The following is a 17,698-nucleotide window of genomic DNA, read 5'->3' on the forward strand; positions in this document are numbered from 1 at the left end:
CTTCACAGGAGCTCGCTAACAGCCCCAACAGTCTGTCAAGGCGGCCACGTGGGGGGGGGGGGGATCTTTGTGTGTTTGTGCTGCACGATGGACAAGTTCATGTATTAGGTGTAGCCCTGTGAGCCATTCGGCTCGTGAATCGGGTGCAACCGCAACAAACAAACAACAAAAACATGAACAAGAAAACATCTTAAAGTGAATATGTGACTGAGTGCAAACAGAAAATTCAAGAAAAGAGCAAAATATTCCAGAAAAAGCACCGTACACCAACGCTGTGTGCAAAAATCCCAGTGGGATGCAAGTCAAACAACAACAACAACCACAAGACAACTTAGATTAAGGCCAACTCTGTACTACAACAAACAAACATGGCCAAACTAAAAAACGTATCGAAAATCACCAAAATAAAGCCATAAAAGCAAGGAAACAGTGATCATAGGAACTGTGACCGAATTTTCACAATAAACGACATTAACAACATGTACCACCAAACCCTGCAGCCATAGCTGGCTGCATGAGTCACTCCGCAACAGCAGTAGGAGCATCAGTCGGAGTGTCAACATTTTTCAATGCACCTTTAAGATCAGCACACTAAATCAAAACACAGATCATACTTTGCAGCGATTATCTGGAGCGAAACATTTTGATTTTAGGCCACTGAATAGCAGTGGCAGCTCTGGGTGTACAACTCCTCTAGAGCAGCTTTGAGTGAAGATCTCACAGGTAGTGATTCAAGTCAGGGCCGGCCCGAGGCATAAGCGAACTAAGCGGCTGCTTGGGGCCCCCTGGCCACCAGGGGGCCCCCGAATCGTTTTTTTTTTACAATTAAATAACTTAAACAAGTGATATAAATGAATTAATGAATGAATGAATAAATGATTCAAGACAAGAAAATTCTGTCGACAACTGCTGCTTTGTCACGGCTCACGGATGTCACGGCTCATTGACAATTCGCGTGGGCGCGGGCGCGGGCGCGGGCAGGTGCGCGCAATTGTACGTCACGATAATAAATACGCCTAAGCCATGTCACAAAAAAGGACGTATCCCTCTGGTGCCGAAAAAAGAAAAAAGAAAAGGACCGAGGAGGAGAAAAAAGAGCGAGATAAAGGTATGTTTGCATTATTATTTACAGTATGTTTTGTGCAGCAGCAGCACAAATTGTGCTCACGTCACTTGAGGAAGCAGCTAGCTAGTCATGACTCATGATATTTTTATAAGCCATAAAAGTGGTAATATAACGCACCAGAGCTAAATCCCCGCCACAACAGTGAAATGTTATTAATATACATTTATCTAGGTAGTAGGTGTGTATTTCACGTTGATAGATAGAGAGTCTTCCTGAACTTCCCCAAACTATGATGACTGCCTTTGAGCTTCTCACATACCTCTCACAAAATGAGATGTGTGAGCTTTACCCAAATCTTTGGGTAGCTCTCAGGATAGCCTGCACTCTGCCTGTGTCAGTTGCCTCAGCAGAGAGGAGCTTTTCCAAGCTCAAATTGATAAAAACATATTTGAGATCATCAATGGCCCAGGAAAGACTAAGTGGACTTGCAGTCATTAGTATTAATAACAAAGTTGGCCAAGCAATACCATACAATGATGTCATTAGTGACTTTGCCTCCAGAAAAGCTAGGAAGGAACGATTTTGAGGTCATTGTTGTACAGTTGACATTGTTGAACCCTTGCTGTTCTTATGTTTGCTTTCATTATTTAAGTATCTTTTTTTTTGTAACATTCTATTTTTGATTAGATTAATGTTTGTCTATTTTGGTTTTATTTAAAAGATTGCACATTTAATGCACATTTGCAAATAATTTATTTAATATGTTTTTTGTGACCGTTTGTATTCAGAAGTTTTAATAAAAGAGTGAAGTATTTTAAGTGTTGTTTTTATTTTTTATTAATACATAACCTCACTGTATTCGTTTATAATATTCGCTATAACATTATAGTGTGACATTTGTGTCAATAATCTTCTAGCACAGATGAGTCTGCGTGGTGGGAGGGGGGCCCCCAAATCAAATTCTGCTTAGGGCCCCCAAGAGGCTCGGGCCGGCACTGATTCAAGTTGCAGTTTATGATGAACAACTCAGCACCTCCGACAACAACGCCACAGGGCGACGTTGTTGGCGTGGCGATGTGCGGCTCGAAACAAGTTCAACGACACGTTCATGTCGTACTCTTCGGTCTTTTCGGTAAAGTCACGTAGGTAAAAAAAGAATAAAATAAAACACTAATAAAGGAAAATGAGAACTGACTGCGGGAAACGCGCAAAAACTTCAACGACGTGGTTGGTTTTGTCCACATTTATGTTTGCTACTTTGCTTATTTTATATTGATTTGGTCATTTTGATGACCCATCGGTCTCGTGAGTTCTCAGCTGGTTAAATAAAATAAACTTGACACTTTAATTCTGGACATTTCGTAAATATACATCGCGATTTCACGACATTGTGTAAATCTGGCGATACGATCCTCGTGGAGCTCATATCGTGAGAGATATCGTGTCATATCGTGAGAGATATCGTGTCATATCGTGAGAGATATCGTGTCATATCGTGAGAGATATCGTGTCATATCGTGAGAGATATCGTGTCATATCGTGAGAGATATCGTGTCATATCGTGAGGGATATCGTGTCATATCGTGAGAGATATCGTGTCATATCGTGAGAGATATCGTGTCATATCGTGAGAGATATCGTGTCATATCGTGAGAGATGTCGTGTCATATCGTGAGAGATATCGTGTCATATCGTGAGAGATATCGTGTCATATCGTGAGAGATATCGTGTCATATCGTGAAAGATATCGTGTTATATCGTGAGAGATATCGTGTTATATCGTGAGAGATATCGTGTCATATCGTGAGAGATATCGTGTCATATCGTGAGAGATATCGTGTCATATCGTGAGAGATATCGTGTTATATCGTGAGAGATATCGTGTTATATCGTGAGAGATATCGTGTTATATCGTGAGAGATATCGTGTCATATCGTGAGAGATATCGTGTTATATCGTGAGGGATATCGTGTCATATCGTGAGAGATATCGTGTCATATCGTGAAAGATATCGTGTCATATCGTGAGAGATATCGTGTGATATCGTGAGAGATATCGTGTCATATCGTGAGTGATATCGTGTTATATCGTGAGAGATATCGTGTTATATCGTGAAAGATATCGTGTCATATCGTGAGAGATATCGTGTCATATCGTGAGAGATATCGTGTCATATCGTGAGAGATATCGTGATATATCGTGAGGGATATCGTGTCATATCGTGAGAGATATCGTGTCATATCGTGAGAGATATCGTGTCATATCGTGAGAGATATCGTGTCATATCGTGAGAGATATCGTGTCATATCGTGAAAGATATCGTGTCATATCGTGAGAGATATCGTGTTATATCGTGAGAGATATCGTGTGATATCGTGAGAGATATCGTGTCATATCGTGAGAGATATCGTGTCATATCGTGAAAGATATCGTGTCATATCGTGAGAGATATCGTGTTATATCGTGAGAGATATCGTGTGATATCGTGAGAGATATCGTGTCATATCGTGAGAGATATCGTGTCATATCGTGAGAGATATCGTGTCATATTGTGAGAGATATCGTGTCATATCGTGAGAGATATCGTGTCATATCGTGAGAGATATCGTGTCATATCGTGAGAGATATCGTGTCATATCGTGAGGGATATCGTGATATATCGCCATTTCACGAAGACCCATCAATGGGGGATTGAATAGTGACGTCATACATTTAGGAATGATGTCACGGCACCACTTCACAACTCAAAGCGTTAAGATTACGTCATCCCGATAAAGATTTGCATACAACTGACGTCACGAGAAGAGGCACGTGACGCAACCGTTAAGGACTGAAATTTACGCGGGAAACGCGGAGCGGGCAGCTGAGGGACGGAGACGCGGAGCGGGCAGCGGGCAGCGGAGACGGCCGAGGGGGGCTGAGGGGGGCCGGGAGGGAGCGGCGAGCGAGCGGGAACGGGCTCCGTCTCTTCACTGGTCGTGGACAAAGCGCGAGTCTCCGTCTGCACCGCTGCTGTGACAACACCACGGGTACGGGAGTGAGACTCGGCTTTGGTCCACGCGTCTCCCATACTCGGTCCATGCTGCGTCTCAGCTGCTGCTGTCGTGCCCCCCCACTCGCTGTCTCCCATCACACAGCGCCGTCTCGCGTCTTCGCGACAGCTCGCGGCGTCTCCGTGGAGAGACATCTCGGCTCTGGCTGGAGTCCGAAGGAGCATCGAGTCGGCGAGTCTGCTCAGGTTTGGGTTGCTGCTCGTGTCTCTCTGCCTCTGTGTTTATTGTTGGTGTTTGCGCTATTTGTTTATTGTGGGGTTTGTTGTGTTGGCATCATTGTTTGTGTTTGGTGGTTTTACGTGTGTTTGTGTATTTTGGTGTTAGTGGGTGTGTCTGTTTTAATCTTATTTTCAGAGTGATGCTAGTTTTGGTGTGTGTGTGCGTGTGATGGTATTTGTATGTTATGTTGGTAATGGTGTTTCGTGATGGGACAGTAGTGGAGAGAGAGTGGAGAGTTTACCATTATCCTTGGGCAGTGTACTCATGACCGGCCCAAGTTTAACAGCAGAGGTCTCACTCCGAATCAGTCGAGCGGCAATATATTTTCATCCGCTGCGTAACGCTGTGTGGAAGCTACCTGGTCTGTCGCTCCACACGAAGCTTCAGGTCTTCTCGGCCACAGTCATTCCCTCTCTTCTCTATACTTGCGAAACGTGGACCCCCCTAATGGAACATCTTCGCCGGTTGGAAACATTTAGGCTGGCCTGCCTACGATCCATCCTGAGTTTAACCAGCAGTCTGGATTGTGTGAGGAGCTCACAAATCCTTGAAAGATCTGGACAAAGTCCCATCGGTGAGCTCCTTCGGCAGGCAAGGCTGCGTTGGCTGGGTCATGTAGCCCACATGCCCAGCCACCGCATGCCTGAACAGCTTTTGTTCGGCCGGATCGAGGGGGCTAGATGGGCGCGGCACGGGCTAGAGAAGAGATGGAGTGATGTGGTACAGGAGGACGTGGAGCTGAGTGGACTTGCCGATGACTGGTACCAGCGGTGTCAAGATGGGCCTCTGTGGAGGCGGCTCGTGAAGGACGCTACTGGGCAGTTGGAGGCAGTCGCCCTCCAGCAACAACGGAGGGGAGAGGAGCGATGCTCACAACAACGAGCGGAGCACCGGGTGGCTAAAGCACAACAAGTTGGCACAGAAGGGGGCACAGGTGGTGCATCAGCCAGTCATCTCAGTCAACCCATGGCACCTGGGTCTGCCCTGTGACCTGCCAGCGGGCATTTGACACTTCCCGTTGCCTTAACGTGATGGTGTTATGTTGGTGATGGTGTCTGTGTGTAATTTTGGTGATCGTGTCTGTGTGTAATGTTGGTGTAGGAGGCATGGCGATAGCATTTGTGGAGGGATGGGACCTGGTGCAGACACTCGGGGAAGGAGCTTATGGAGAGTACGTTATCACTATCAACATCATTTACCATCATCAACATCACCATCATCAGCTTCATGAGTATAGTGAACATCGTCAGAATAATCACCATAACCACCATCAATGTCACCACCATCAATATCATCACTAACACCATCATGGTTGTCACCGTCATCACAATCGTGAACATATTGCCATCGTCAACACCATCACTAACACCTTAATCACCATTATAATCCTCAACATCATCGTCACCATTGACATTATCACCATCATCACTAACGCTGTAATCACCATCATCTCCATTATTGTCACCGTAATCACAATCATCAACATGATCATCACCATCATCATCACAATCATCACCATTGGCATGAACCATAACCATCATCATCATGACCATCATCATCTTTATATTCATCATTGTTGTGTTTGTTTCTGCGCTTATGCTTTACTAGTTATCCATAATACTGTACCGGGCCGTTGTCTTTGCTGCTGCCGCTGTTGTTGAACCCACGCTCGTGTACATGCGCGTGCGTCCATTACGTATTTGCACGTGCATACACAGGGTGCGCCTGGCCGTGAATCGCGCCACAAAGGAGGCGGTGGCGGTGAAGATCATCGACGTCCGGCGCGTGGCGGCGACCGCGGGGCCCGAGACGGTGCGCAAAGAGATCTGCATCAACAGCATGCTGACCCACAGCAACGTGGTGCGCTTCTTCGGCACGCGGCGGGACGCCGACATCCACTACATTTTCCTCGAGTACTGCAGCGGCGGGGAGCTCTTTGATCGCATCGGTGAGAGGTGGGGGGGGGGTGCGGCCGATGCGGTGCCGATGATGCTGATGTTAGCGGAGGGGTAATATCGCTGCGACCAACCGTGATTGTTACTCTCAATGACCAACAACCGCCGTCGGCAATACCGCCAACACAAACGTTACCACCACCATCATCACCATCAGTATTACCACCACTGTTACTGTACCCACCGGCACCAACACCAACATTACCTCCACCATCACCGCCAAACCGCTGTCACCACCACCATTGCCCAGCTCTAGAAGTGTCTTCGTGGAGACGTTCACCGTATGGTCGCGTGCTTCCCCGCTCTGCCTCACAGCTGCCTTCCACTTCCTACCCTCCTTTCCTCTACCAGATGCTTCCACGTGGATGCGCTCCCTGCTGTCTTTGCTGGGTCCTTACATACGGTCGTGTTTCCTCGTCTCTATTCACAGAACCGGACGTCGGCATGCCGGAGTTCGACGCTCAGAAATTTTTCCGGCAGCTGCTAGCCGGCGTGGTGCGTCAATTCATGCCCAGTGCGGCACAACACTCACCAACGCACACATAAACCGGGGCACCATCAAACGCACACCCAACAGTACACCCACCATTTACCATTACTGCGAGAATTTACCGCCACTTGTCTTTATGCGCGCATATGTTTGTGCGTGTTTAAGTGTGGGGAGTGGTAGTGCAGCGGTTAGTGCGCTGCACTACAAACCCAGCACCCAAGTTCGACTCCAGCTCACGGCCAACATCAGTAACGATTATCTGAACTAGTCCTGGGGCCTCCCCTAGGTCGACTCGGCCTCTAATGAGTACCTGGTGAGATACATAAACATTGGCACTGGGGAGACAAAGGCGGCCGGACGTGGTGCTGGCCACCCACCCCGTCGTGTGCCATGCTGGCCTTCATAGGTGCTCGCTAACAGCACTTGCCCCAACAGTATGTTAAGGCTACAGGATTGTTTTTATGTGTGGTGAGCGGTAGCGCAACGGTTGGCGTGCTGCGCTACAAACCCGGTGATCCGAGTTCGATTCCCTCTCATGACCAACATTGTTGAAGATGATCTAAACTGCTCCTGAGCCTCCCCTATATTGACTCCACCTCATATGAGTAACTGGTGCGTGTGTGTAAACATCAGCACTAGGGAAACAAAGGCTGCCGGGCATGATACTGGCCACCCACCCACTCGTGTGTCGTGTTGACCTTAATAGGTGCTCTATTCAGGCTAGTCTGTTAAGGCTATACGGGGGATCTTTGTCTTCTGTGTGTGTGTGTGTGAACATGCAGGAATACTTACACAGCCTGGGCATCACTCATCGCGACATCAAACCAGAGAATCTGCTCCTTGATGAAAATGGTGCGGCGTGACAGTGCACACAGTGACCACACCATGACCCATACACCGCCACACCACACCCCATACCACGAGCAATGACGCCACGAAAACTCGAGGAGTGTCCCACACAGACGCCACCACCGTGACCTCGGACAACACTTATCTACAGACAACACCATGACCCCATCCCCCTAACGCAGACAAGCTGAAGATCTCGGACTTTGGGCTGGCCACGGTGTTCCGGCACAACGGGCGGGAGCGGCGACTGAGCCGCACGTGCGGCACGCTGCCATACGTGGCCCCCGAGCTTCTGCAGCCCGACCCGACATTCCGCGCGGCGCCGGTCGACGTGTGGGCGTGCGGCGTGGTGCTCACCGCCATGCTGGCTGGCGGTGAGTGTCAACTCGTACCACTACCGCCGCACCGGATTCACCGCTCGCTCACCTGTTAGCGGTTCTCTGCAAGTCTATGGAATTCACCTATTTGATTTGCTAATACTGCATTGGCAGTGGTGCATAAGTAACAAAAAACGCAACAATTTTGTCAATACTGCCTTAAAAATACGTATAATAAGTGACGTTTCGAGCAATGGCCCTACTTCACAGAGATGAGTAAGTCGACAGGAAGTTTATGTGTCTGAGTGTCTATAGGTCTGAGAATCTGGATCTCTGAGAATCTATAGGTCTCTAAGAATCTGTGGGTCTATGTGAGTTTGTTGGAGACCAAGGGTCTCGTGAGACTGGGTCTGTGAGAGCGTGTATGCGCTCCTGGCTTGTGTTGGTGACTCGCTGCACAAATTGTGAGCACGTTATAAATAGGACTCGTGATTGTTATCAATCGTAGAGTGAGAGGGGAGATGTAGACAGGGCCCAGTCCACGAAGGATGTCGAAGACGGTGAGCATGATCATGAAATTGATCCGGGACGGCGCTGGAAATGGGCAGAGGGATTGAGTATTGGGGTGATGGGGTCTCATTGATTGCTCGCTCTGTCGCTCGCTGGCGCGGTGTGTTTTGCCCGTCAGAGCTCCCGTGGGATCAGCCAGCGATGTCGTGCATGGAGTTTGTGGACTGGAGGCAGCGGAGGCTGCACGTGACTCCCTGGAGGAAGATTGACTCCCTGCCCTTGGGTATGCCATGGCGGTCTGTACACGTGTGTGTGTGTGCGCGCACCTGAGGAGCAGTAGTATAGAAGTTGGCACGCTGTGCTACGAACCCGGCAACCCGAGTTCGATTCTCGCTAACGGCCAACACTGGTGACGATTATTTTAACAGGTCCTGGGCCTTTTCTAGGTCGACTCAGCCTCAAGTGAGTACCTGGTGTGGTGTGTAAAATCATTGCCACTGGGGAGACAACGGCGGCCGGGCGTGGTGCTGGCCACCCACCCCCTCGTGTGCTGTTCCAGCCTTCATAGGTACTCGTTAACAGCACTTGCCCCAACAGTCTGTTAAGGTTATATGGGGGATCTTTGTCTTTGCATGTATATGTGTGTGTGTACCTATGTGTATATGCCTGTGCGTGTGCACAGCTCTGCTCAGGAAGGTCCTGGAACCGGACGCAGAGAAGCGCGCAACAATCCCGGAAATCCGCCAAAACTCCTGGTTTAACCACACCCTCAAGCGAGGTGGTGAGTGTATGTGCGTGTTTGTACGGTATAAATTCAGGGTGTCAGAGAAATGCCATGGCTCCACAGTGCCTCTCACTGGAAGGATATTTCCTCAGGCATCGCTGAGCTGTTAAAAAGCAGCAGCGGGGTGGCGGTTTGGCACTTGACGGATCGGTGTGGTGTGACACCTTGTTTTACGTGCATTACCATGTGCGATACGGTGGAGGTGTCGTGACGTGGTACGAGATAGTAGATTTTGGTTTGACGCGGTGCCGTTGCAGGTGTGCGGAGGGAATCGGGGGAGTCTGGACTCGGCTCCAAGCGAATCTGCTCTGGGATTGACCTCTCTCCAGGATCGCTCGCCAGGTGAGTGTGAGAACGTGTGTGTGTGTATGAGTGGGGAGCAGTAGTGTAGTGGTTATCATACTGTTCTGCTAACCCGGTGACCTTAGTTCAATTCCCACTGACAGACAACATGGTGACAAATATATGAACCAGTGCTGAGCCTTCCTTAGGTCGACTCGGCCTTAAATGAGTACCTGGTGCTGTGTGTTAACATCAGCACTGGGGAGACGAAGGCACCAGGCATGTTGCTGGCTACATCACTCCCTTGAGTGCCATGCCGGCATTACTAGGTGTTCACTAGCAGCACTTTCCCCTACAGCCTGTTAATGCTATAGGAGCAGAAGTTTCGAATATGCCCATAATGTTATGAATATTAATGCGGTCAATATCTAGTGCTAGTGGGACTGCCCTGCGCCTCGCCTCCCTGACCTCCCTTAACGCCGCCAGACGATCGATGATTCACTCAGACGAATGACTCCAGCTACCGTGGTGGGGGGGGGGGTGATTCACTCATCCCGCACCGGATTCACCACGGATGTGGCCCTGGAAGAGTACAGGGTTTGCTAGCCGTGATTAAACCAGGGCTTAGCCCTGGTCACTTGAGACTTATGCAGAGACTCGTAGACTCATATGGAAACCTGTACATTTATATACTGGCCCTTAGATTTAGACCTTCATAATTACACAGACCCATATAACTCGAATTGTTATCCTGCCGTGAGTGTACACATTGCCCCCTTGTGTCAACTCAGTGTCAACTCAGTGTGTTCTAAGCTGGTGAAATAAAATCGATATGTCCCTCTGTGGAATTACACAGAGGGACATGTCGATTATAAACAATATATGCAAGTTAATAGCATAACTAAACCTGTTAATAAAGAGGAAGGGGGATGGGATGCAATTACAGTGCTGCACTTTTACAATTTGCCACCGACTACTAACGCCACGCGCTTCACCGTGTCTCCCCTCTCCCGGCAGCGACGAGCGGGTGCGCTACTCCGTTTCTCAGCCCGAGCCGCGCCTCACCCATCCGTCCCCCTCCCAGCCGACGGGCAGCTCCATAAACGCCCTTCTTGGGGGCCTCAGCTTCTCCCAGCCGCTCCACCCTGATCACATGCTTCTGAGCAGCCAATTGCAGTCCACACCGGGGTCCTCGCAGGTAACGTCACAGGCACACAAGCAGTGGGGGTCAGGTGGAACAGAAGGGCTCGGTTATGTGATTGGACGTTTGAGGGTTCTGCGTGTCGGGTGTAACCATCTGTATATCAAGATCAAGATGTTGGCAAAAGCCGTCGATGCGAGCACACCTCGCTGCCAACCCTCACTACCCTCCTCCAGATCCTGCAATTGCTGCTGCACAGTTGACATGCGGCAACCTCCCAAGATCTGCCCTGACAGTATCCGACCATGTGCGGCCGTGTTAGGTCTTTTCTTCCTCTTGGCCGCCGGACTCGTGGAGACCACTCCAATGCCGGTCTCGGCAATCGGCCCTCTCCTGTCGTGCGCACGTGCCCCACCCAGCACAGCTATTTGTGCCGAATCATATTGAGAAATGCTACAAGTTCGTGCTCTATTCATCGTTCAACAGTTGGCCCCTCTGGCGATCCCATTACTTATAGTAATTTGAGAGGTCCCAATTTTATGCAGTCAATTATTTTCTTCAAGCTTTCCAGTGAAGGTTGAAAGTGTTACAGAGCATTTGTTCTGTCAGTTCACCTATGTGTAATGGGGCTGCACGGTTGTGTTGCCGTTAGGAACCCATGTTAAAGAAAACTGGATACATCGATCTGAGGGTTTCCCAAAACTTTAGAGAGACACAAAGCAGAACAATGTATGTGAATGAATTGGTGAATCCGAGCATGGACCCCAGACACCAAATGGCCAACAACAGCAGCACTATCAAGTTGTAACTGTTAGCAGCTAATGCATTATTTGGATCGAGCAAGGTTATTATTGTAAGAGCATTGGGAGAAGAGACGTTGGGAAGAAAGTCCAAAGTGGAGCAATGCAAAGGAAGAAGCAGAAAGAGAAGAGTTGTGGCACGCAATGTGGTGACCGAGTGGGTGAGCGAGCTGCTGTGGTCTGCAGGAATGGTGGTGAACACCGTGTGGTGGATCAGACGAAGCGGTCAATGTATGGTCGCCCGACTCCTCCACACACGTGGCGAAATCAATGAGTTAAGTCCATTGGAATGGTAACCTCGGTAGTAGCAATAGAAGAGTGATGAGGAGGCGATTTCCTGCCAGTGAGAGAGTGATTCGGTAAGTGCTACATCATCAGTCAACCATGTCTAGTGAAATGACTGCGCTATGTTCACCACGTGTCTGTCCGTGTGTCTTTTTTGTGTGTGTACACGCGTCCATTGTCCCCACACAGAACCCCTGGCTAAGACTCGTGAAGCGCATGACGCGCTTCTTTGTGCGTGGTGCGGCCGAGGAGGTGCGGTCACGCCTGAGCGAGGTGTGCGAAGGCCACGGGCTCTCCTACCGCCAGACCTGCCCCACGCAGGTGCGTCCGGGTGTGAATGTGTGCGTGCATGCGTGTGTGTGGTGCGGTGCGTACACTCAAACAGGAACCACAACTGCCTTTCGTTATTAAGTGCCGGTGACTTATGTGCAAGCTAGGTGCAGCTTGAGGCCACGTGAAGTGTGGAAGGCTTGCTGGTAGGGGGTCATGGGACAGACCGAGGTGCCATGGGTTGACTGAGATGACTGGCAGATGCACCACCTGTTCCCCCGACTGCCAACTTCCTGTGTTTTAGTCGCCTGGCGTTCCGCTCATGTGAGCATCGCTCCTCCGCCCTCCGTTGTTGTTGGAGGGCAACTGCCTCCAACTGCCCAGTAGCATCCTTCACGAACCTCCACAGAGGTCACGCTTTCACACGCACGTAAGCGCATGCACGCGACGAGCACGCATGTAGCAGACTCGTGAGCGGCTGGCAGCTCGCGCTGTCATCACGTTCTGGAGCGCGTGAGCGGCGAGGCGAGCCTTCGCTTGCGAGCTCTGCTCCCACGGTCACGCTCCGTTTCGCTCGTCCTGATAATGAAGGGCTCGGTCACAGCTTCACGGCACCGCTCGTGAGAACGAGCAACAGTCCAAGGTCATCAAAAGGCTGCCCCACACCCTCCTCGTGAAAGGCGGAAATGTTTCTCGCTCCGTGTCTCGAGAGACGCGGAGCGCAATGGCGTCGGCGCGGTGGCATGGCCCAATGGTGGTGCATTCGCTGCTCGTTACAGCAGAGACTCGGACTCTATCGGGCTTTATTGTCTTGGCTGGCGAGGGCCACTGAGCTAAGCAGCTTTTACAAGGACGAACAGCTTAAGACTGTTTAAGTTTGCGGTTTGAACATGGCAGGCAGCCCTGGTTATGACTGCAGTGGGTGTTGACCGTATAATTAGCAGGGTTGGCTACGTACGGTGCACAAGAAGTTCAACATACATACATCTTCTGCTTCACAGTGGAAATTAAAGATTTCATGACGCCATTCGAAAAGAGTAGGCTGCTGTCTGCTGGTGCCACATTTGAAAATTATATCGCAAATTACTCAATTGGGATGACACATGGCAATCATCGCACCCTCTACTGTTAAAATTTGGCAAGACCCATCCAAGAAAGAGTCATGAGAATCGGTGAGGCTTTCCGGGGTAAATAAGCGGAATAATAAATAATATCACCCCTCGCTTTGAAATTCCTGCAGACTGTGACACACAGCAGCGCCTGCCTTCGTGATAGCCTTGCGCTATCAGAATGCTACGAACATCAAATATGCTACATTATTTCTAATTGTTGTTGGAGTGTGGGTTGGTAAAAGAAGGGACCATAGACGCAGGCATTGCACAGAAACCATCCGGAGAAGCCATTAGGATCTCGCAGTGCAGTGCAACTCTTCCTGTTGGAAAACGGCCTGCAGAAGTAGATGTCACAGAGCTACCTCTGAGGTCCCTTCATATGACGTCTGGTCCACACACACCGCAGAGGGCAGCGATTTCCCACCCGTATTGCCATATGAGAGTAATGTTTGTCGCATGACCGTCAAATTTATATTTGAATTCTTAATAGCTGCCAATTTTTGTGTGCATCCATTGGCAGAGACCAATCAACCTGCTACTCTGTTTCCTTATAACCCAGTCTATGTAAGTCGACAGGTCTCTATGCCTGTGGGTCTCTATGTGAGTCCATGGCTGTGTGTAAGTCATTGGCGACCCCGGGCGGAGCCCATCAACTCGCCACGCTGGAGGAATTCGCTTCACGACGGGCAGCTGAAACCTGGACAGGAATCCAGGGTTTCTGCGGCGCCGGCTGAGCTTGCTGATCTCTGAGTCACCCAGTCGCCCCACTGCCCTTGGCCTTGAGAGGCATGAAGGAGGCTCAGCTGCCCCACAGCCTCCGTTTCCCTCCCTCCGTCCCACGCAGTAACCGGGCACCCGGGTCCCACTCAATCGCCCCAAGGTTTAAACATTCATTAGGCGAGTCACTCTACCCTGCTCTAATGCAGCGGCTGGCTTTGCTCCCAGAGCCCTCCCCGAGCGCGCTGCCACGGTGGCGATGCGCGGCCCAGCGGCAGGGCACTCGCCGCTCGTTGTGCGGTGGACGATGATGACCCTGTGACAACGGTCATGAAGAGTAGACCGTGGGTGCTGGCGACATCTCGGTCCAATGTTGACACATTTCCTTGCACTCCCTACTCTGTAGAGCCTTTCACTATAAGAATGGAACGAATACCAATTGTATTAATTATTAAACGTATAATTATTATGGGGCACTGGATGTTGCATGCGTTTGTCTGTGCGTGCATTCCTCTATTTTTTTTTATCAGTGTGTATATCTGCTGGTGCGTGCATGTGTGTATAATTGTATGGGGGAGTGATTAGTGCGTTGGTTAACGCGCTGCACTACCAACCTGACCACCCGAGTTTGATTCCTGACCACTGTTAACATGAGTGGAGATTATCTGAATCGGTACTGGGCCTTTCCGAAGTCAACTTTCCTTAAATAAGTACCCCGGTACGATGTGCAAACAGTAGGACGGGGGAGACAAAGGTGGTGGGGTGTGGTGCAACACCTGCAGTTTATTTGAAACGAATCCTTCCACAAGTGCCGCCGATGCTTCTGCTGGATTCGCGATCGGGCCCCATTCTTCTGAATTCTGACACTACCTTGATGGGCGCTCGCTAACAGCACTTTCCCCAAGAGCCTGTGTAGGCAGTGAGGGTGGGGAGAGGAAGGCGGAGGGATCGTTGTCTTTGTGCCGCTTGTAATTGTGTGTGTGTGTGTAATCGGATCGCGCGTGGTGATCGTGTGTCCCCATGTGCGTGCAGGTGACCCTGTCGACCCTCGACCGACGCAACAACAAACTAATATTCAAGGTTACCTTCCTGGAGATGGATGGACGGCTCCTGCTTGACTTCCGCCTATCAAAGGTCAGGGTCACGGGGTCGTAAATAGGGGTCCATGGGGGTATTTTGCGCATGCCTTGCACAACGCGCCGAGGCTGAGGCTCTCCGCAGAGATTGCTGAGGCTCTCACGCCACCCGCTAGGCTGTGAGGAAGCCATGTGATGTCAGCTCAGCGAGCGGGTTCTTGAACCCATCTGTGCGGAGCTTTGAGCGCGGTCCCCTCGAATGTGTGGGTTTGCTTTGGCGGCTACGGTTAACGAGTGGACGCAAACCACTCCTTAAAACAGTTGGCCAAATGCCCCATTTCAGAGAGGCTTTTCCTTGAACATAAATTACATCGTTATCACCCTTTGGCTGTGACTATGCCTACCATCGCTCCCGACCCTTCATCTCTCCCCGTCATCCACTATCCTTTCCTCCCTCCGCATCCGCCTGTCAGTCATCGTGTCGTCCGTTAATGCATGCCCCCCGCTCGACGCAGTGTGTAGGCGGTCGAGATATGTGATCGTGTTCGTACGCTTTGTCAATTCAATTTTATTGAAAGTCGGTGGACCGGCTGTGCGTGTATGGAGAACAGTGGTTAGCACACTGTGCTATGAACCCAGTGAACTGAGTTGGATTCCCTGCCACTGCTAAAATCAGTGGTGAGTAATCTCATAAACTATCCTGGTCTCCCCCTAGGTTGACTCATCCTTAATTAAGTACCTGTTGCGGTGTACAAACATCAACAGTGGGGAGACAAATGCGGCCGGGCGTGGTGCTGGCCACACCACCGTCTCATGCACCGTTCTGGCCTTAACATGGGCTCCCTAACAGCACTCGCCTCAACAGTGTTAAAGGCTACACCGGAGGTCTTTGTCTTTGTGTGGCTCTGTGTGTGTGGGATCAGGGTGACGGGCTAGAGTTCAAGAGGCACTTCCTGAAGCTGAAGGGTCACCTGTACGACATCGTGAGTAAGCCGACCCCCACCTCCACCCCGACCTCGCCGACCCCAACCTCGCCGACCCTGACCTCGCCATGACCTCATGTCGACCTCTGGGATCAAGAAGTCACCCAGGGATGCCCAGTTCCGCTCCCCTTCCCGTCGTCACCTGAAGGCAATGTTATGAACTCGGAGATTTTTTTTCACTCGACTTTAGTTGATGTTTTGGATTTCTCGAGTGACGAGACTTATCAAAGCAACAACAAATGTAGCAACTTTCTGGGAAGAGGACATTGTGCATATGTAGGAACGATTCCACAAGTATTAAGGATCCTGTAGCAGTCCGCTGCGTGTGACACTTGGTAAATGGCTTAGCGGTGACGTGCGCGATGACTTCATAGATTCCTATCTCTCGAGATTAACTGCATATTTTAGGTTCGTTTGGGTGACTTTTCGCCCAAAAGAGTTGGCGCAACCCTGACTTTCAAGGTCAGGTTGCTTCTGAAAAAGAGCTATATGGCTCAATGGGCCTTACTTGGTAAAGTAAAAATTGTTACATTTTAATTTCGACAAACGAGATACAAATTGTGCCTGTTTTTATTTCTGAACAAGGCAGCAGGAGGCAACAATGGCTATATGCTACTGATGATTCATAATTATGATAAAACCGAAGGTGTAGTAAATGAGAGTGAATGCTTCTCTTGATTTAAGCCGGGTTGTAAGTATTTGGGGGGGGGGGAAGAGACGATGACGGGAGGAGGGGATTTCAGAGTGGAGCCGCGCGAGGGAAGAACCAGAGAGAGAGAAGTGAGGTGACCCGCAGTGTGGTTCACCCCCAGAGCGCGGGTGAGATGAAACCAGCTGGCAGACCGAGTCCTCACTCACGGTAGTAGCGATGGAAGAGTGACAAGGAGGCAATTCGCCGCAGGAGAGCGAGTGATTGGAATTAATCTGTGAGCTCTGGATCATCGGTTGCACCGATTGCTCTTTGCGTGTAATTCTCCAGGACGCAGTGAGGTAGGAACCGGGTGCTCCGCCCCAGACGTGGTGACAGGATTCCAGATTGGGCTTGCGTTGTGCTCCGTAGAGCAGGAATACTTGTTCAGAGTTGAAGATGGCTATGGTGATGCCCAGGGCTTGTGTTTCTCAGAATCTTTTTCCCGACTGGAATAGGGGCGTGATTAGTGGACCAGAGATAAAGCGATGTGCTGTGCCAGGAGCTTAAAAAGTTTACGGGTCGAGCAACCCAGGCAGAACCAGGCTGAAATTAATCCCCTGAAGATGCTGGGAAGGACTAATGCTGTGGCTGCAATGTCATCACCTTCTGTGCATATTGTTAATGTTACTTTGTTAATGTTACTCTTTGACTTTGTCTACGTTTGTTTTTGATTGTTCTGAGCTGGCTCCCCTCCCCCTCCACCGCAGGAGGGAGTGGCGCTCTGAGTCAACGTTGCAAGATTTTTCCCAGAGTAGATTTGTTAAATTTTGACTTAACTTTCTTGACTGCAGGAATTAATATTTTTTATTCTTTCGGTAAAGTCACGTTGATAGAAAAAGTAAATAGAATAAAAATTGTATTAACTATTTTTTTTATCTACGTGACTTTACCGAAAGAACCAAAGAATAGTAGATTTGTTTTTAAAAACCCGTTCACGGAATTCTCACTCTTCCGAGCCACGTCACCAGCACGCGCACAAACCTACGCGATGTAAAACGTTATCAAGTTACGCGGCTTTGTAATTTTTTGTGTAGATTTGTAACCTTTCCTAATAAAAGTCAAAAACAGAAGCGAAGTGTGCTAATAAAGACGATTTGA

General features: G+C 49.7%; 1 protein-coding gene across 2 annotated transcripts; it reads left to right on the forward strand.

The window, feature by feature from the left end:
- Nucleotides 1-3,930: 3,930 nt before the first annotated feature.
- On the forward strand, nucleotides 3,931-16,604 carry CHEK1 (checkpoint kinase 1). 2 transcript variants are annotated; one of them, XM_078870199.1, is made up of 14 exons: nucleotides 4,014-4,095; nucleotides 4,204-4,304; nucleotides 5,440-5,509; nucleotides 6,057-6,286; nucleotides 6,724-6,788; nucleotides 7,566-7,635; nucleotides 7,815-8,006; nucleotides 8,638-8,742; nucleotides 9,142-9,240; nucleotides 9,501-9,585; nucleotides 10,543-10,723; nucleotides 11,941-12,072; nucleotides 14,883-14,984; nucleotides 15,850-16,604. In XM_078870199.1, the coding sequence occupies exons 3-14, from the start codon at nucleotides 5,445-5,447 to the stop codon at nucleotides 15,979-15,981; spliced, it is 1,458 nt and encodes a 485-aa protein (XP_078726325.1). In that variant the 5' UTR covers nucleotides 4,014-4,095; nucleotides 4,204-4,304; nucleotides 5,440-5,444; the 3' UTR covers nucleotides 15,982-16,604. The 2 variants fall into 2 exon arrangements, with proteins under 2 accessions (XP_078726326.1, XP_078726325.1); XM_078870200.1 differs by lacking the exon at nucleotides 4,204-4,304 and having other exon boundaries at nucleotides 3,931-4,095.
- Nucleotides 16,605-17,698: the final 1,094 nt, after the last annotated feature.

The sequence above is a fragment of the Lampetra fluviatilis genome, chromosome 29, assembly GCF_964198595.1.
Source record: "Lampetra fluviatilis chromosome 29, kcLamFluv1.1, whole genome shotgun sequence".
NCBI lineage: Eukaryota > Metazoa > Chordata > Hyperoartia > Petromyzontiformes > Petromyzontidae > Lampetra > Lampetra fluviatilis.